Source organism: Phalacrocorax carbo, chromosome 1 (genome assembly GCF_963921805.1).
Source record: "Phalacrocorax carbo chromosome 1, bPhaCar2.1, whole genome shotgun sequence".
In the NCBI taxonomy this organism is placed as follows: domain Eukaryota; kingdom Metazoa; phylum Chordata; class Aves; order Suliformes; family Phalacrocoracidae; genus Phalacrocorax; species Phalacrocorax carbo.
The window spans coordinates 107,894,601-107,915,490 of NC_087513.1; the positions used below are offsets into that span (position 1 = coordinate 107,894,601).

General features: G+C 37.1%; 1 protein-coding gene across 1 annotated transcript; it reads right to left on the minus strand.

Moving 5' to 3' along the window:
* Positions 1-1,798: 1,798 nt before the first annotated feature.
* On the minus strand, positions 1,799-19,339 carry LIPI (lipase I). Its single transcript, XM_009509128.2, has 10 exons — positions 19,128-19,339; positions 15,618-15,994; positions 13,873-13,981; positions 11,249-11,350; positions 9,772-9,861; positions 8,551-8,718; positions 6,893-6,985; positions 5,408-5,519; positions 4,859-5,032; positions 1,799-2,108 (listed from the first exon to the last, which is right to left on the minus strand). The coding sequence occupies exons 1-10, from the start codon at positions 19,204-19,206 to the stop codon at positions 2,021-2,023; spliced, it is 1,392 nt and encodes a 463-aa protein (XP_009507423.1). The 5' UTR covers positions 19,207-19,339; the 3' UTR covers positions 1,799-2,020.
* Positions 19,340-20,890: the final 1,551 nt, after the last annotated feature.

Genomic DNA, 20,890 nt, shown 5'->3' on the forward strand with positions numbered 1-20,890 from the left:
ATACCGCACCACTGTGCAACATCATTGTTTGTCATGTCTGTACATCTCCTTGTATCTTTTCAACAGCACCTTACCTCACATTCTTTCCATGTGTTTATAATGGAAAAATTCTAGGAAGGTATCTCAGCCCTCATTTCTTCACATTTTCTTGCTCATGCCTTATGCTCTAACCCACAACTCAACATACCATGTCTGCCTGTGTAGCCACCATTTTGCCCATATATTTACATGATAGATAAAGGAAGCATGAGGCTCGCAGTCCATTCTATATGAGTTACGACTGCCTAAAAGCATGTATTAGTGCAAGTTCTCTCCTAATTTGGGGAGCAAGTAAATGGCAAAGGATATAGTTCATAGTAAAAATGCCAACCCCAGCAAATGCTGCAAAGGTAGACTTTTGTATGTCTTTGTCTTTAAATAGATTAAGGTGTTGAAAATCAAGCTTGTATGGGTAAACAGTCCACAAAATAGGGGAAAAAGCCACTCGTCTGATAAGTACATCAGTAATAGCTGAGGTAATAAACAAACACTCAGTTCCATTACTGGAAAGAGCAGTATATCTACCCTTTATGCTGGCAATTTAGAGCTGATATAATGTCATTAAGTTTTCCAGAGTATTTGCTATTGAGTATCTCAAGCAAAAGAAATTTTTTATAGTAAAAAGTCATATTCGTACCTCTACTTCAGTTCTTCTCAGCAGGACATAAAATCAATGGGAAAAAAAAGTAAGAATATAAAACATTTAAAAAAATTAAAAATTAAAAAACATAAAAATATAAAACTTCAGAGAAGCTGTAGAAAGCAACATTAAAAGGAAACTTAAGAGGCCATCTGATACATTTCTATCCCTGAACATCTGTGTCACCCATTGAAAGATTCTAGTTCAAGACATTTGAAATTTACTCTGAAGTCACTATGCTTTTTAAAGTGGTATAATAAACAGGTATTTGGAGGCAAGGTGATGGAAAAAAAGGTGGCTCAGAGACCTGTAAAGGGGAAGCTAAGGGTGATGAGTACAAGGCTGGACAAAAACCTGCAGAATGAAATCAAGCAGAACAACAGCAGTTTAAAAAAAAGGGGAGGAGGTATAAAAACAAACCCCACCCCTCCATACACATGCATGGAAGCAGGCAAAAATATCTTTTCCTGTGTATCTCCCAGTGACTCCCTCAGAGGAAAGGAACAAAGAAGGATACAATAAAATGATAAAGCTGAGAAAGACACCAACTGAGAAAAACCTATGGTAATGTAATTACCATTTCTATAGAATAAATACTTTTTTTTTTTTAATGTCAGTCTGTGAGCAAGTCTGTCCACAGTTCTGTATTTTTCTGGTGTGTAAAAGCATGTGCAATGGCTGGTTCAGAGTTTTGCACATACTGACCAGCATGCTGGAGCTGCCTCTTGCAATGAAAAGGACAAAGTATAACTTGCTTTCCCTTTCTTAGGAGCATAAAGATAATTGATTTAAATAGCAAATTTACATATGTGCCCACAAATTTTATTGTTCTGGTTCTCAGAAACTGAGATGTTATATAATGAGAAAATGTGAATTCATTTATCCAATGAACATAGCACAGCAAAACTGCTGTGTATTAGATCTGTAGATCACATATACAGTATATTAAATTCACTTAGTAGACAGATAATTATGTTTCCATGAAAAAGCCATTATAAATAATAAATATGTATGACTTGACAAATAATGTGCCAGGATTATGCAGATAATTCATATCTAATTCAGCAGTTGCTTTACTGCTAACAAATAATAACGAATGGACCATTGCATGTTCTCCACCATGATACATTTACTTTATTCAAATTTCCCAAATACATAGATATCTGAAGTTTTCAATTAATTCCACCCTAAGGCATTAAAAGCAAGTACTGCATGTTACCAGGTAGACTCTTGAAAATAAATCTAGCTTATCTCACTTCCCTTCTTGTTGCAGTCTTTATCCTGGGGAAGAATCAAAATGTCACTGCTGTAAGAGAAATTAAGTCAGTAGGAGCTCTCTCTTCATGTACCCCTCTCCAGGCAAGGGACAGGTTTGAAGGTCAGTTCAGTGTTCTCCATCAGCACAAAATCATACCTGCACAGCTGGGGCCTACAAAAGTAGAAAAAGAAAAAAAACATGCACAAAAAAAAGGTAACTAATAGAAAAATACGTCAGTCTTTGAATTATTAAACCTCCAGTATTTACTGCCTCTCAGAGACAGTACTCGGGACAAGAAGAAATGTTTTCTTGTCTAAGTTTACACCTTATTTTATGCACCACTAGGGCAGTTTTGGCAGACTGTGAACAAAAACCAGGACATCAGCTGGACGATACAAAGTGGCATGAGTAAGAAGATTATCACATTAGTCTGAAATATGAAGATGCAATACTTCATCCATTAAAGCTAATAATCTGCATTCAAATTAATTCTTTAGAACAATGGACCAAAACCAGCCCAATTCCTGTTAAGACTGGGCCTGAATAATTTATTTTTCTTTATTTATCTGCTTTCATTCCACAGAGGAAAATAGAAAACCCCACTATAATACCTTCTAACTCTTTCAGTTGCAATGACACCATGCATAAGAAAGTTTCATGCAAGAGAGTAATTTGTCATCTAAACACCTGTTGTGCGTTAGCACAACTAATTCTCCAACGGCAGGCGTCACCTGGGAAGGGATCTGTCTAACCACAGGGGACACAACACTTAGACAAACCATAATGATGAATACTAGAAATAAAAACATGGTTTCCAACATACTGTATCTCATCTTAAGTGCAATCCATCTAAGCTTGTGATTACTGAGCACCAGAAATGCCTTACAGGAGAGCAGCCCTGCACAAGGAGCAGGTTCACCAGTTCACCGAAAAGCAACAAAATACAAATAATTTTTTTGTTAGCTGTGGCCTTCATAATCCCTCACCCTGTGTGGCTTCTCTGCTGTCTACTAAAAAACAAGGGCATGCACACTCTCTTGTTCAGTAGAGGTATTAATAAGGTCTTCATTTTTTCACTCCTGTTCTTGCTTTGATTAAAAAACCAAAGGTGGCTGGGCTAAGTATCTTTGAGACATTCACCTCCCCCATCAATTGAGTTGAATTGACTGACATGTTCAAAAGCTTTTTGGGAGAACTGACACCTGGGGACACAAACAAGTTAGGAAAGCTTTCTGCTTTTATGGGTGAGCAGGAATGATTTATCTTGGAGACCAGAATAAGAGTCTGAAAATTATATGTACCTTTTAGCACTCCTACATTCACTCACCACCTGTGCAATAATGGACGAGCCCACAGACAATAGTCAGTGATATTCTCCCAAATCCCACTGTCTGCTGTTAACTCAGATCTGGGGAGCCTGAGACTCCTATTGTCTTTTATTCCTGCACCTGTCCCCTGGTTTTTACCTACTTCTTTGTTATATGAATAATTTAAATATTTGAAATGTAGTTTCTAGTTGATTACCTTGTGTTCAAGTAATTGTTGTAATTATATATAACTAAATAAGGTAAATACAGGTAGCTATAATTACAGTGAGCAATTATGTAATTATACCAACCAATAGTGTGGTAACATCTGCATTTAAATTACCTTTACATGCTGATTCAATACGCTGTTTTCCATTGATATCTAAAAGTATCTAATGTGCTTATATGACTGCCATCTGAGGAGGCTCTGGGTGAAAGACTTATTGGATCCTATACTAAAGCAAACCAAGTACATCTTACTTCAAAACTAACAAGAGTCAGAGTAACCGGAATGAAAACTCAAAACCAGTAAGGGATGTTCACGGAAAGTCTTACTTATTTGCTAGATGATGATCTGAGAAAGTCTTGAATGCTGATAGGCTTGCATGAAATGTATCTCCTGATTTATCACCATTAGGTTGAGAAAAAAAATTGCAATATGATTTCGAGCTTTGATCAAGCCCTGCTGCAACTAGACTATTATTATATACCAAATCAGAAAGCCTTAAATGTTATTTCTCAAGTTAGCAACATATATTGACTAAAGACTTATATTGTAATATTATTCCCATTCATTACTTATTTGATAACCATTATTCAATTTTATTTTAGATTCTGACTTTATTGAATCTGACATTCATATGAAGCAAATTAACATGATAACTCTAAAATACTCTTTCTACTCCTGGATATTTCTTACCTAATCCATGTAATGTGTTATTTCCACAAGACACAAATATAAAACGTAATTACTAATGCTATTGTACAAGTAACTCTGGAGACCTAAAAAATGAACATACGGCACTACTGCCCAAGTATTTAAAACCAGAAATAATTAATAAAAGCTTAGTAATGACATTTAAATATAAAAAAAAATCAGACAATTTCAAGTGTAGGCAAGCATAGACTGTGTTTTGGTCTTGGAAGGTCTTTACCATCAGCAAGACGACCAAAAACTATTCCAGTCTCACAAGTAGCTGAAGTGCTCCCTTTTGTAGCTGAGTGTGAAAAGCTGTGTACAGACGTATAGTCAAAATCAGAAAAGTGCTTAATAAAATTTATCTTCTGGAAGAGAACTTAACCATGCAGCTGTAAGTCAGGCTGGTCTACACAAGTGGTCCTTGAAAACCTGTTGTGACCAGACAGCAGCAGCAGCCCGCTGTAACAAGCAGCACGCTCGTTGACATGTACATGTACGAGAGATGCTAACTGAAGGTGCTGTGCACTAAACGTTAATGTACAGAGCGGCTCTTCCACACGATAAATTTGATCCTAGGTAAGATGAGAAGGATGTTCAGGCATTTAGGAAAATGTGATTAAATAATCGATAGAAGGGAAATAGAGATCCTCAGCAGTTTAGCTGATACACAACTTTGATATGTGACACACACTTACCTTTCTGGATTATTAAGAGATTTCAGCCTCATCTGGAGAATCCTAAGCTTGTATTTTGGTCCTACTAAAGTCTTCGTAGAAAACGTCAAGGAAATTTTTGATATTTTGTCAAGGTCTTGGTAAAATCCAGTTAGTATTTTGACTCTTTTATATTGCTGAAATGTTGAAGCTTCACTAAAGAAAAATATTTTTTCTAGTTAGGGTTTTGTCAGTGGAGTAATATTCAGTATTACTAAGCATTATTATTAGGATCAGAAATCTTGTAAGATGTTTCAACTTTGAGCATTCAGAACAAGGACACTAGAACTGGATCCAAACCAGTGCCATGCAAGGACCCGGGCTAGTTCATAAATGGAGAGAAGATCATTTCAGTGTGAAAAGCACCGCCTCTGACACTGAGCCATACCCAGGAAAAGGAGCTGTGACCAAGTCTTAACAACTCATAATACTTTTTTGACTTACAGGTTAACAAGTTAAAAGGTTTAGGAAACTCAGAAAATTAGTGCTATGAAGTGATAAAAAAATACTTAGAGATAAAGCACAGCATACCTATTCATCTCCGATTCTACTGTGTTTCCAGTATAATCTGTTATTTTAACTTTAATGAAACCTCTCCTAATGCTTTTATTCCAGGTAGTAATATCCAGTAAGTAGTTATACACTGCAAAAAGAAATAGGAAATAATAAGTTTCAAAGAATGACCTCAACATGATACAGTTGTTAATATCACCCTGTTAAAAGTATTCACTGCTTGATGATAGGAACAGTGACTCTTCTAAGTCACCAGCTCAAAGCAGAATAAGAAGGGTATTGACAAAAATGTTTCTCCCCCTCTTTTCTCTCTTCTACCACCCATGTCCCAGAATGCTATACATAATCTTTTACTTCTACAATGTACTCTTTCCATCATCAGGATGCTGGCTGGTTGGGTTTTTGATGAATGCCCAGACTTTAGTTTGTGTGAGAGTGAAAACAAAACTGTATTTTTCTGCCAGAAGAATGAATGAGGAGACAGATCTAGCAGCCTGTGCAGCCTTGAGAGCATCGAAGAGCAAAGCCCAAGCAAACAGGAGCAGGAGAGAACAGTGGCAGCAGGTTTCGGCTGAGCTGAAAGACCATTGGGAATAGGCTATTTTATATAAAATCCATCACATCTTCATTAACCTCTCCTTGGCCCTTTGAAAGAAACAGTGATATCAGTAAACATCATTACCACTATAAAAAGAGATATTCAGTCCCTGGTAAAAAAACTTTGCCAGAATGATGGAAAAATCCAATGGGAATCTTGATTTCATTTAAATTCCATGTAAGCCTTTCCCCATACCCCAAATCAAAGAGCCTTAAACATAACCAATTTAAAGAGTGTGCTAACATTTGCTTATGGTGGCAAAGTCTGTTAATATAAACAGAAATTGGATGACAATCTAAACTGCACCTCTACATGGATAGGTAGATACCTGAACCATTGCAGTTAAAACCCATGTCATGCGAATTCATTCCCATAGAATATAACCCTGAAACAGTTCAGCTAAGTTTTCCCTCCACTATTTTACTCCTGGGGAGACTAGGACTTTTAAAAGCTGGAGTAGCTTTAGCTGACTGCGGGGTGCTCTCCTCCTGGGGTGGAATATAGAGGTGTCTCTTTTTGTTCCCCACCAAGGGCAGTCTCGCTTCCCATTTTTGCTCTCTAAAAATGGCAGCATGATCCCATCTAAGCAGGTTCTCTCAGTACAGCTTTTTGCCTGTGACTTGATTCTTATTTTCTGGCTTCCTTCTTCCTCTTGGCAGTCCATCCCATTACTTTTAAAGTCACATGCCTTTCTCAGTTCATGTACGGCTTACTCTTTTACCAGAGTCATTCTCCTTCTTCCTCCAGTCTATGAGCTGACACTTTGCTCATGGTTTATTACACCATTTCACACAGCAGTTAACAATAACTTTCTACTTCTAACGTGCTTTCACTCCAGATCAGCTAACAAATAACAGCCATAACATTTCATAAAGAGTTTGTTATGTATGTATTCAGTCACTCACTGCAGAACGGGTCTTGATCTGATGTATCAAAATAAGCTTTCGTTGGTGAACTCATTGGGATTAAGAGATTTTTCCATCTATCAGCGTAATAACCTGAAATCCAAAGTTTAAATATTTCATTTCAGACATTTATCAAAATCATGATACACATATAATTACACAAAGTGACAGATTTGGCTTTAATTTTTTAAAATATTCTCTGAGAAAGTAAATTGATTTGGAAAATGCAGGAATCCCCCAGGTACAACAGAACGCAGTATGCATGTATTTCATTCTTCTAGTATATTAGTATCACTAAACATTTCATAATGTAATAGTTGGAATCTGTTTAGTCTAGCATACTAACTCAAAAAAATAGTGCTTACAAACTCCTGCAGAGGTAACAAAAACAAACCCAAAAAAGTAGCCCACATATTTGCAGAGAACAGCTACAAAACAGCTTCACGTTAGGTAAAATTTCCTCCTTTCTTTTTTGAACCATTAAAGTAAGTATTTTTAAACCCTGTCATCTACAATCATGGATATTATTTAATAAAATGATAGATACTCTGTAAACCTCCTAAGATTATGGATATAATGTAGAAAGAACTTTTGGGTTATACAATTCTATGCTTATTGTCTTTGGGGCTTGATAACAGTCCTTGTTTCTGAAATGGCTGAGCCTGTCCTCTCCCTCTTACTTTCTTTACCTAGGCTGGACAAGGGCTATTTCCAGGCTGCAGAGCTGCCACTGCTAGGCAGCAAGCAGCAAAGCTTGCAGTAGGAGGAGGATGCTTCTCTCAGTTTCCAGATTCAGCTGCTTGCCATTTCCTCATAGGTTTTATGAATATTAAAGAAAAAAAAAAAAAGGTGGCAGCTGACCGGTCAAATATTTCTCCACCTCTTGCTTGGACATTCTGTGTAAGTGCATCACGCATGGCTAACAACCATGCTGGGGAAGTCCTGGAGTCTTTCTTCCCTACTATAAGGTCCCGTTATGGTTGGGTTATATTACAAAATAACATACAGATCTATCTATCTACACTTTTTCTTCAAACTGATCTAACTAATATAGGGGGTATATCCTAATATAAGGATATAAAAAAGACAAGGTACAAATTGAAAGTTAACTTCTAATTAAATATTTTTAAAATTTCATTCTTAAGAAAACCCTGCCAACTAGGAAATGCTCATACTACCATAGCTCTTTCCAAACTGTCCCCAGATCCTCTCTAAAACCAATAAAGCCCCAAACAACTAAAACCCCCTCCAAACGAAAGCTTGATTCTGAAAGAGAGAGAGAGCCAGAGAAGCCTGAAGTTGCTATAAACTTTATTACTCTTAAATAAAAACCACAAGTGCTGTAGAGATGATAACACACTGTGCAGCCTGAAGTGATGAACTAAGCAGAAGCAGTTTCTCTGTAGAAAGGAAATACACTGTGAATCCATTTCAGAGTGGACAGCATAATGACCAAAGATTAGGAAAATTCAGCACCTGTGTCTAACAGAAGCCATGAACTTTAAATGACTTTAAACAATATGCAGCTCTGCACGCGATCAGTCTCTACAGATCCCTCAACATGATAATACAGAGTATTACAGAGTAGACCCAGAAAGAGCTAGTCTGGATTTCCCAGAAAATCTCACACAGCGCAGAGCAGATACCGTAACACTTACCCAGCACTGGACAGGACATTGGCTGGAAAGCTCCACAATCAACACATTTTCCTCTCTTGTAATCCAAGTAAGATTCACAAGGATATGTTATTATGTTGCACTTCCTTTTCAAAGATGATAAGAAGAGGAAGACAGATCTTTGATGGTCACACTTAAAATACTGAAGTCCTTCAGGAAAGAAAAAATGAAATATACAAAGAATATGTAATCACTTTTCTTCATGGAATAAAAGGTGTTACCAAAGTAATCTCATTTACCTGAGTCATTAGGTTAGCCATGCTTTTATTCTCTGGTTAGTTGACCACCAGGTGTAAAAAATGGATGCACACACAAAACAAGAAAAACTTGAAGATTATTTTGAATATAACAGGTATAGAGAAAAGTCTACAGGTTTTTTTATGTAAGAAATAGTCTACTAATTCCTATCAAATTTACAGAATATTTTTTATAAAGCATAAGCCTGAGTTAAAATTTGCCTTGTTGCATCCAGTGAAGAATGTTTTTGCAGAAAAACTACCACAAGGAATACTTCAGAGATTCTTCTCTCTAGTTTTTTTGGTGTAATAAATTACTTCCTCTACTAGCAAAACAAACTGTGAGAATTGTACAGATGAAGATGATGATCCTGAGTCTTAAGGGATTTTCCCATACCCACAGACGCACAAGTGGAAGCCCTATGCTTTTGCAGCAGCTTTAATTCGTAGCAGCAGTGTGCAGATTAGTAACAGAAACATAGACAGTCATAAACACATTCAAAAAGGGTAAACAAAAACAATGGGCAGCAACCTTGCCTAAGATTTATAGAGGTTGAAATAAGCAAAATTCTGCAGCAAAAGATCATGTCATAAAACTGTTTTCATCCTAGAGCCTAAAAGAGCTGTCCAAAACCTAAGCCACAGTGACAACTTGAAAGCCTTCCAAGTCATATGCAAGTGATCCTGTCCAAACCATTGGGATACAAGCATCTTCCCCTATGTGTAGCCATATATAAAGACAGAAAAATAATGATAACTATAGGCAGATTGTATATATAATATAATAATATAATTCCATCCATTTGTTATTTCTAATTTGCTGAGTGGGAATGGAAAAGAAAGAAGACAATGCCCTCAGCTCCCATGTTACCAAATATGTGCAGTGTCCACTGAATTCGGTTTAACCTTTTTTTTTTTAATCTGATCTCAAACTCTTTTCTCATTAATTGAATACATTTTTATTTACCACTGAATACTGTTTTTGGACAACCAGGCTGATCCATTCCTCCATTTGGATAGAAATCAATGGTTCCTAGAGGTTTCTTGAAACCTAGTGCTAAAGTAAAAACATAATGAATCAAAAAAACATGAACAGAATTATGCAGTTAATTATTTATCATTACATTAGTTACAAAATAACATGGAGGTCTTAAAGAATTTTTTTGCAATTATACTGTTCTTTTGTTCTGTAAATGGGAGTCATGTTATGAGTTAAAATCCATGGGGATTTTTCTTAAGAAAAATAATACACGTGTAAGGTGCTGTGCACAAATGTATACAAATTTGTGTAAGATCCCTACTGCCATAAAAGGAAAGAACAGAAGCAACTATTTAGTGCTGTAGCAGAGGTATTATTTGCACACAGAAATTTATTAAATTCATGTTCTCTCCAGCAACCAAAATTCTTTCCCAGTGTAATGTTCATTAGAGTAAGATTTTCCATTTTTTGCACTTGACATTGGATTCTGAGTTACACTAATATAATCAGTATATCAAAGGAGAAAAATCTGTATCTAGACTGTAAAAGACCATGAGTAAGATTACATTACAAAAATTGGTATTTTACAGCTTCACGTATAAATTTGTATTGTAAAATCCGTAATTTTTAATATTATTAAAGAAACTGATATGAAACTACACAAATAATGGCACAGGTGTGGTAGGTTTGAAAGGTTTACTTATGGTTTTGAGAAAAAAATTAAACCAGATTATAGCACGGATGATGCAGACTTTACAACGTTCTTAATTTAAACCTTACAGTGACATGATGTAGAATTTTAAGCAGAGGATCTGTAGTGTGCCAATGTGATACAGCTGAGACAGGCTGTCTCAGAAGGGACTAATTCCGTGATAATCACATGCTTACAACCTCTATGTTCATACACACTAGCACAGCAAAAGAATGTTAATATGAAACTATTTTGGAAATAGCAGTATCATAAATTAATGCAATAGGCATCCTTTATTCAATGTGCAGAGTTGTTTTTTGTATTCAGAAGGAATATACTATAGCAAAAAAGACATAAATGACAGCAGTGTAATCGCCTCTTTTGCATGACATTAAATGGACCCATTACTCTATGGCTATCTACATATGCCTTCAGCTAGCTGTTGGACATAAAACTTCAATATTTTCAGGTTCAGTCATGAAACTTCACTCAGTAACACGGCAACTTATGTCAAAACTGAACAAAACTGTCCATCATTGCTTCAGTCATTGGCGAAGCTGAGTTTCAATTTCTTGATGAATAAGCATAATACCATACAGTTTGATTTCAAAAGTATAGACGTTGTTAGAAAGCAACAGCTCAGGAATCCACCTGATAACACAGAATATACTTCTGCAGCACTGCTTGGATGTTACTGGAACACCTTATCCCTTCTCTTTTGCTCTCCTGCCTTTCCTCAAGTTGAAATAGGAAAGGTTAAGGCTATGTCATTACCATCAGTATCTGAGTGGATTACATCAACAAATTGTGCATCAGTACAATCCAGTCTCTCCTCGAGTGGTGCTCGAGTGAACGAAGGGCCTGCTGGATCAAGACCTAAATGAAAATAACAATAGCATTACAAATCCCGGGGCCTGTTTCTACAGATATATACAAGATCAACATTTGAGCGTAATTCATCAATGACTCTTCATTTTCCTGGGACAATAATGAATATAAAACCCCGAACAATTCTTCTCAAGTTTCTATTCTTCAACTTGCTAAGCAAAGCACAAGACTGATCAGCCCATATCTTTTAATTTCTCTGTCTCCCTAATTAGTTGTGCTTATCTCCCAGTTCTCCAGATGAATTATAAGCCAACAGCAACAGGGGTCAAATCAGGAGAATTAATTTTGTCCTTTTCCCCAGAAAATACCATACCTATTATGTACTTCATAAAAATGCAATGCATAATATAACTACTCTCACCACCAGAACACAAGATGAAGACCTCTTGGACGGAGACAATTTCAAACATGCCGCAATGATTTTATCAGTTGGTGTTGAAATTCCTTATAGAAAAACAATTTTTATATACAGCTAAGTGAAATACTAGTTTCTGACAATATTTTCACCTGAAGGAGGCTTGGAAATTTATACTCAAATCAAAACTCAAATACGACAAAAGAGATTCCAACTGAGATTCATAAAAAGCACTTTATATCAAGGAGGACGGGATTTGGGTGGCAAAGTATCTGAAGTATAAACACTGCGTATTCTCATTCATTTTAGGGACAGGGAATTATGTTGTGCAGCCCTGAAATCTGATAAATTTCATGATCGTAAATTCCGTCCTTTGCAGGAAAGTGAGACGTTAGCTGAGGTTTGCTCTGCTCCTATTTTCTTGACAACAAAAGCAAAGACAAAGAGGGGAAATGAAAAAGCAGCAAAGATGGAAAATACAACTGTCAAGGCAAAAAATATTCCTATGCTTAACTAACTTCTACTTACGTTCTCACTGATTGAGAGACAGGGACATAGTATGACCTTAGCTTATCCAAATTTGAATTATGATTTAACTGGCAGATGTTCTTTAAGAACTAGTCTAGGAAGGTTCTCTCTCAATATTAAGATAACCAAGATGCACATGATTGCAGGGGTTCATAGAATGTCAAGAATTCACATTCATAATGCCCCAGGTGCAAAGGTCATTGTTTTAGTCCACTAATTAGTTTTATATTTCAGAAATCTCCAAACAGTGAAGAAGATAGCTTTTTTTTTTTTTTTTTTAAAATCTCGTTTTTCCAACGTCAGTTTGGTCTACGGGCTCAACTTGTTTGAAAGAAAGAGTATCAAAACAGTCACTTAAGAGGTTAAGAGCCTTGTGTGTTTGGACTACTCAATCTTTGCCTTTATTTATCCATATCAGTAATTGTAAGGTGATTGAAACATTTCATATAATTCCATTTACCAGCAAGCATCTGAGCTCAGAAATTACATGGAACTTCTAGCTCCCAGTTATTGTACAGAGAGGGTACGGACCGGCTAGCCTAGCATTGCAATCAAGACTGTCCCCAACCTGTTACCCTACCAAACTCTAGGGAACTGCGTATAGTGGAAACAAGTATTCTTAACCAAAGGGATATAGCTGGAGCCTATCACACTCTTAGAAATGCCCTGACTTTCAGATTGCTGTACTAGAGGGAGAGGAGCCTCTAATTCCCTTTCTTAAGGCTGGCTATTGGCTCCTCTTACATTTGGGGAAAAAAGTACTCTGAAGAGAGTGTTTGGAGCTATGAATCTCAAGGAGTGGCAACTGCCTCCCTTCAGCCTGAAAATAGCTGTTCTCTTAAATGCAAAACACTATCAGGATCCAACATCCCTTCTCCCCTTAGCACCTTTTCTGACAGTTACCTTAGCGAGCTTCCTTCTCAACACGCTAGCTGCAGCGATTTTTGCTCTTTCACCACAAGAAGTATCCGGAGCCTGTGAACCCAAATTAGCACTGTGGATTCTGCCCTAGGAACCAGCATCTAAAAGTTAATCCTAAACTTCACGCAACCCGATCCTGAAAGATGTACGCTAATGATGGTACTCCAGTTTTCGCCATATGCATCACTTCCCGCAGATGACAATGCTGACGGTGTAACAAGTATGAGGTAAGATTTGCAGTATCCGCACACAGGTTGAACACCTGATTTAAGCTCCCTGTAGCAGATGGCTCAACATACTAAAGCCTGCACCATGTTCAGATACCTCAAACCAAAACTAAATCCTGGTGTCTGATTCCTGTGGTCTGACCAAGAGCCTTCGAATCTCCCTGCAGAGGGACCTGACTTGCTTCATCAACTAGACAGAAACTCAGGTAGTATGTAATTTAAGTTGCATTTGAATGTAGCACTCAATTTTCATTTGAGAGACCAGAGGTAAAGACGTTGGAAAATTTCAGGTGTAGCTTAGGTCCTGAAGGCAGACTTCCACAAGTTTCTGAACTTCTACCAGGGATACATTTTTCCTCATGTATGTTAATAATCAGTCCTCATTTGTCAATATTTCAGTGCTAGCATCTATGTGATTTGCAGCTATGACAACAACACAAGGTACATTAGAATATGTGTATCGGGATTAAAAGACTTACCTGTAATTCTGCCAATTTTGCCATTATACTTCTGTCCAACAAAACCAGCTATATGAGCTCCAAGACTAACACCAATCATATAGATAGCATCAAGAGAAGCTCCATGTACCTATCAGGGAAAAAAAAAAAACCAAAGCCACAACCACACATATGGTTAACTGAACAGAGACCAGTAGACTGATTTAGTTTTCACTTTTTATCAGTACTCTAAGTTATATTTCTAACTCTCTTACTTTAAAAACAAATGGAAATTACAAAGTTCTTTTCAGTTTGACATTCTGCACTAGTTAAACGGTGCAGTAATTATGAAATTCTTTGACTAAAAAAATGTAAAAAGGAAGCTTGAGTCACATTTCTTCCAAACTGTCACACTAGTTAGAGGAGGAGCATGGGGAGGGAAGAGGAAGACATTTACCAGATACAAGAAAGATGAACCAAAACTATGAATTAGGGGGAAAAAAAAATCTATCTCCCCCTGCCTTATCCTTCCAATAAAATAAATTTAAAACACAATACCATTAACACTTATACCACAGATCTGCTGAATAATGGTGCCAAATGCACACTTGCAGGAAAGCCTTAAGATGCCCATTCTACGAAGCAGGCGGTATTTAAAAACAACCCTACCAAAGAATTCTGAAATAGTATCAGCAGACCTGTTAGAATCTCTGAAAAGTGATGGAATGATACATGGGACCTTAATTATTAATGCATCTCAAAATGCATTAACAAAGGCCTCACAACAGCTTGCGAGTATGAAACTCATAGCTGTGGGACACAAATACACTACCACCATCCCTCTGATGGCTCGCACAACAAGGCGGGCCCAAGCATGCCCTGCAGTCATTGCTTTGCCAGGCAGACCTGTAACCAGCAATTAACCAGAAATCTGCATTGAGAAATTTGCAAAATACTCCTTTTAACCAACTCTGTATTGGAGACTGCTCTTAATAGTCCTATTTTATTCTCCTGTTCCATAACAAAAAAAATTTACTGTCATAATTACAAATCGTTATCACTATATCTAGTCCCAGAGTCCAGATTCTGATGGTGTCCCTCTTCTTTCACCTTATCCTTTCTCAAAATGCTGAGCTTTCTACTCAAATTCCACATGAATATTTTCTTACTCTACAGCATGTAGAACTGAGAATGGCTGGGAAAAGAAGTGGTGAGAATAGAAGAAAAATCAAGTGATATATCTAACAATGCCATAAATGAGATGATAAATTTTTTTGTTCATTTGATTAAGCAACAAATCTAAAGCCCAGTTAAGACCACTGGCATCAACAGTTGTTTTGGCAACTCCCTCTAGAATCACAAAGTTTATATAATTTTGGAACAAATATTTATATCTCTCTCAGTGATTTCTTTTTCACTTACAATCTTTAATTATAGAAGTTTAATAGTAAAAAGAGTAGTGTAATGCTTTTGTAAAGTTTTAATGCTGCATACTATTTGAACATGTCTCACTTCATCTCCCCACCAGCACGTTCTGTCTTTCCTAAAGGCCTGAAACTTCCAGCTGGCTAAAGAAATCAGAGCTTTCATGCATACTTCAGTGAAAGGGAAATAAGAACTCAGGTGGAGTTAAAGACATGCAGTTGTAACTGCATGCAAACCTAGCAAATACTTTGGCAAGGAAATGCCATTTGACATTGTTCACTTCAGATGTATTTTAAATATCCGTTCCCACTCAAAATATGCTATTTAGACTTATGCAGAACAGATGCAACTCTCTGCCTTACCAGCATCTGGTCGACATAGTTCTTCAGTATTTCTGCAACTTTTCTGCAGTTTGCAACAGCAGTAATGTAATTCACAGTTGTAGCACCACGATTCCAGTCAACTATAATGAGATTAATATCCTCTGAAGACAGTAAAAGCTCTTTCATGTCACCTAGCCATGCCGGCGGAGATCCTGTTGGTCTGAAGCCATGAATTACAAAGACAATTTTCTTGGAGGTATTAAGGTACTCAGATGCAGTAACATTATGTTCAATGAGTCTCTCAGAACAATCTGGATTTTCCTTTGTGTATAGCAGTAGCTGGACTTGGACTTCTGTCCCAGACAAAGCATCGCCTATATTAAGATCTGTAAATTCAGGACATTTTTTGTCCTCATCTGAAAAAGATGAAAATATTAGGCAGTAATTTGATGAGCTAGACCACCTGAAATACCACCTCTTCATTTTTCCTTCCACATTTTTCCACTAAAAGTGAAGAACTTCCATTTTCTTCACTCCAGACCTTTGGAATGCGGTGCCAAAACGTGCGTTGAACAATGAGGACACACAGTTTAACTAATGACTCTGCAGATAGCACTATGCTCCTCTGAACCCTTGAAATATAAAATTAACCTTTCTAATTGTTCCTGAACCATATATTTTCTCCATAACAAATGCAAATTAGTAGTCAGTGCTGATAAGATCCTTTGCTTAACCATCAAACTTAGGTTCTCAGAATTTTTTCACAACCAATGTGTGTTGTATAAACAGGAAGACCACTGTTGTTGTTTCTTCCTCTTTTGGCCAAGCTGTCAAAGTTGCCAATCATTAGACCTTATTGTTTGATCTAGCAATAAGAAACAGTTGCCTGAGAGTACAGGCATGATCTAGAACCCTTCCCTAGTTTTGGATCACCATAAGGACACCATTGCCAAGAAACTAAGAAAGAAGAAAAAAATAATCCTGTTCTGAATTTGAAAAAATAAGAGTCTGTAAGGTCAATGAACATAATGACACAGGAAAAACTGTAGTATTTAGCATTTCTGTAGTTGGACAGTTATGGCATACAAGGTTAAGCTGCAGCTCAGACAGGATCAGCAAGAGGAGGGAGATTTTCAAGAGAGTCTAAAAAGGCTTAATTTTTCCCCTGTGTGCTTATGAACATTAGAAAAAGTATCCTTTGGCTACGGAGGTCACATTGTGTGGATAGGCCACTTCAGGATTCTCAGCACAACGCTCATGCCTGTCACAGTTCTTCTGTATGGCTTCTTTACCTTTGCTATGGTGTTAGTCGGTGTACGGCCCAAGCAATTTGGGCTGATCTCTTGACTTCTAGTGACTATGCATCTTTACACAAGGCTTTTGTCCGATATTTGATGACACCTTTCTCAATTTTCCTGTCATTAACGACTTTGTAAAACAAGACTCAGTCAACTTCTAGAAAGCAAAAGTAGGAAGAGAAATAGTACCTACTCAGTTCCTTAAAAAAATAATTTTAAAAGTAACCTGAATTTCTGAGAATTTTTGAATTATAGGAGAGGCAGTTATAGCTCTTCTCCTTTTCCCAGCAAGCAGCTAGCAGGCAGAACCGAATCCACCACATTTGCACATCTGAGACAGCCAGCGAGCCCTCACTGGTTTATAAAGCTATGAAGGGCAAGTGCGGGGGGGTTATAGGGTATCTGAAAAATGTATTTTGATACTGTAGAGCAGATTGAAACAAAGCTAAACAATGTGAATTACAGCACTGAAGATGCAGTAAAGATGCGGTAAAGACACTAATTCACTTAGGAAACTAAATTAATCACCTCTGGCCAAACCATGTATCTATGACAACTAGACCAGTCTGAACTGAACTGGATGTCACAAAAAAATAATGGATATTTGCAAACCAGAGCAGAGCTGAAGTTACAGACTGTTAGAAATGGTGTGAAACTTCCTGTCTCAAATTGCCCACACTAAAGTTTCAGGCCTATCATCACTTTATGGCAATAGCTATAATTATTATGTCTAGGAAAACTTAGAATTACCTATATTTCAAAATAAATATCACCATTCTCCCCATTTTGACATTGAATAATTCAAGTAACTTTTACTATGATTATTGGACAGGTTATTAACTAACTAGTAGTACAGGAAGGTGACTCAGTTTCATTGCTGACACTTTTCCAGGAAGAAGTTCTGAAATTAAGAGCTGTTCAGCTGCAGTTGCCTTGAATTTAAAGAACACAGTATTCAAGAAACTGTTAAAATGTCATACATGTAGCATGTTAACAGGATGTGTCACACTGAATCTCTAGTTTTCATATAATGATATATGACAATAACACTAATATAGAAATTCTATTACACAAATGTCATACACAAAGCTAAATGATAAAAACCAGCCACTTGATTAAATTTTGCTACTCAGATTCAAAGCTACAAGATGAAACTCTTTCATTTTTGCCTAATACTGTTCTTAAATCCAAGTTTAATCACTGATAATTCACTCCTACATATCTAACATACAAAAGATTCATGCTAAGATATTACTGAAGTGTTCCTCCATATCCATTTAAGTGCTTTGATTTCTTAAAATTTGATTGGTAGAAACAAGAATTAATTCTTCAAAAGCCAGAGGAATGACAGTGACATAAAACAGCAACAGAGTCTGGTCCATGGAAGTGAGAAATCTATCACAAGGAAATTATTTTTACTGACAAAACCTATTTAGTAGCTGGGAAATGTCATAGGGAAACAACTCGTTTACTTACGGCTGTGAAGTGACAGCAGTTATTCTTTGAAAAGTAAATATAGAAAAAAAAGAAAAGATTATGTCTTTACTGCGGACTTAGATAAGTACTATAAACAGATCGATAGTTTTAATACTTTGAATTGTTTAGCGAGGAGTCATCGAGCGGAGGTTTTTCAAACTCCTATTTCTGATTGGTTACTGGAAGGAATACCCACCTGCCCTTTCTGCACACTTGTGGGAGTACTCACGTATGCTTTTCTGTACAGTCAGAACATACAGATAGGTGTTGGGCACTGACATATGCAGTTTAACTCAGTTAATGTACAATTGTAACTTTCCTGTGTATGTTAGTAAGCATTCTAAGTACTTTCTGTGGTTGAAAGAGGAAAATCGTAAGTGCCCACTGACTTTTCTGTAACTAAATTTTACTATTTAAAGCATAACACATAACTTGACAACCTGTCAACCTCTCAAATCAGCAATAAACAACAAACACCAATATGCTAAAACTATTTCACAGTTACCTCTTTACTTTGTACAAAGTGCATGTACCTGAGTGTGACTCTGTGCAAAGTACAGCCAGAGATAAAGTATCGGGCTTTGTTCTATTTACTTTAAAATAAAACCTACGTCTCAGTTCAAAGTAATCAAATTCTCTCTACTAATTGTCTGCTTCATTAGGCATAATTCACAAGGTTTAATCTTTTGGCCAATTCAAATGAAGGACTATTCATTTTTTATGCTTGAATAAAGCCAAGAGGCTACATCACAAAGAATAAGCTAATGGTTCTTACCTGATTTCACCCAGTATATCAAGCAGATGAAGAAACACAATTTCAGCATGTGGAAACGGAGAAAAGCAACACGTAGCATCCACAGACAAGCGGCAAAGCTACTGTTTCCTTATAGTATGCTAGATTTCTAACCTAACTGAATGCCACTAATGAAGTAAGTGACATGTAGAGTAGGAAGCAGACAGCAAAGCTGTATTCAAGCTTCTGCAATTCATGACTCCTCCTATTGAATGACTTCAGTAGGTAGGGTGGTTTCTGGTCTTCAAGGGTTGGGACTGGTTTATAATCTATTTCCCTCTCTCTTTGGCTGTCAGCAGATTTACACATAAGCAGTTGATATTATATATTACTGACAGCTGTTACATGAGTGGAATTTAGGAAGCAGAATAACTAGAGGTACATCACATTAGAGACCCACTGTGTGTCTTTTTTTAAGTGTGTCACTCAACTGTAATTAGAGGCACTGAGATGGGCAAAAGAAACTTAGACCAAAAAGTCATTCTGATGACAGAAGTATTTTTCTGTAAGAACTTCAAAATAATTCTGAGAACTGTATCTCCATGGATTATTTTTGCACAAAATTATCTTCTGAGCTTTTTCCAAGGAGTCATTCTCTAATCTACATCAGGAGGAGGTCTGTGAAAGCACTTATATGGGAGAGAGATGGAGCTTAGAGCCCCACAGATCTCACCCAGACAATGACTTGCTGGACATTTTGGGTACGTAACTTAACTTCATTCCCTCTGTGTCCTCAACTACAAAACAGATGAAGAAACATTTATTTTTGTGAAGCTCATTTATTTACAAGCCAATTCACTGGGTAAATACAAGAGGACAAACTTCAGTTTCTCAGAGCTCATGGTGAGGCAGAGAGGCAGATAAACTCTTCATTATTCAAGTGAGACGTCTGGATGCTTAGTTTGCCTACATCTGGCCCCCACTTATTTCCACTGCAGGAGAAAGAAAAACAAACCATAACCACTCAAATACAAGAGGTGCATCCCAGAATTTTTTTTTTTGCACAGTGTATGCTTCACAGTGTTTCTAACCACAAGGTCTAGGTCTCCTTCTTTTCCATCTGCAACAGTTAAGCGGGTGGGGGTGGGGCGTGGAGGGTAGGGGGTGGTGGGTAGTAGGGGAGTGCGTGCATGTTTTATTATTTACTTTTAAGTGATCAGTCCCTTCAGCTGCCTTTATGATTCTTAGCAGCTCAACAAAGCTGTGCCACACAAGCTCCTGCAGCAGGCAGCCTTTAGGAAATCTCTTCAAAGTCTTTTCCCCTCTGAATGGAGCCACAAGGAGAAGATGTAGTATGTCCACTCATATGAAAATCGACTCAGCTTAACTAGTGACCTTTTATGACTTTACTTCCATTTCTCAAATTTCTCACCCTGTTCTCAGTAAATTTCACTAAGGCAGCTCTTGTTATCACTTTGCCTTCCTTCCTCAACTCAAATCTTTGACACTTTGCCCACCTATTATTATAAAAGTGCAGCCCTACCAACATTACATATTACTTAGAACAAGTAATGGTATAGTCTCAATTTGGCTCTTTCTCCTCTCTACTTTTTAATATAGATCAGTGTTACAACAAAAACTTAGTGCACCTAAGCAATCACCTGTTAGGCAGCCTCAGCATGCATTCATATACAAGTTAAAGCATGGAGAGCTCGACACCACTAAAAACAAACTGGTAATAGCCCTAGTAAAATATCCGCCATGCTTATCCAAGAGCCAATCACCTGACCTTAGAAAATCTTACA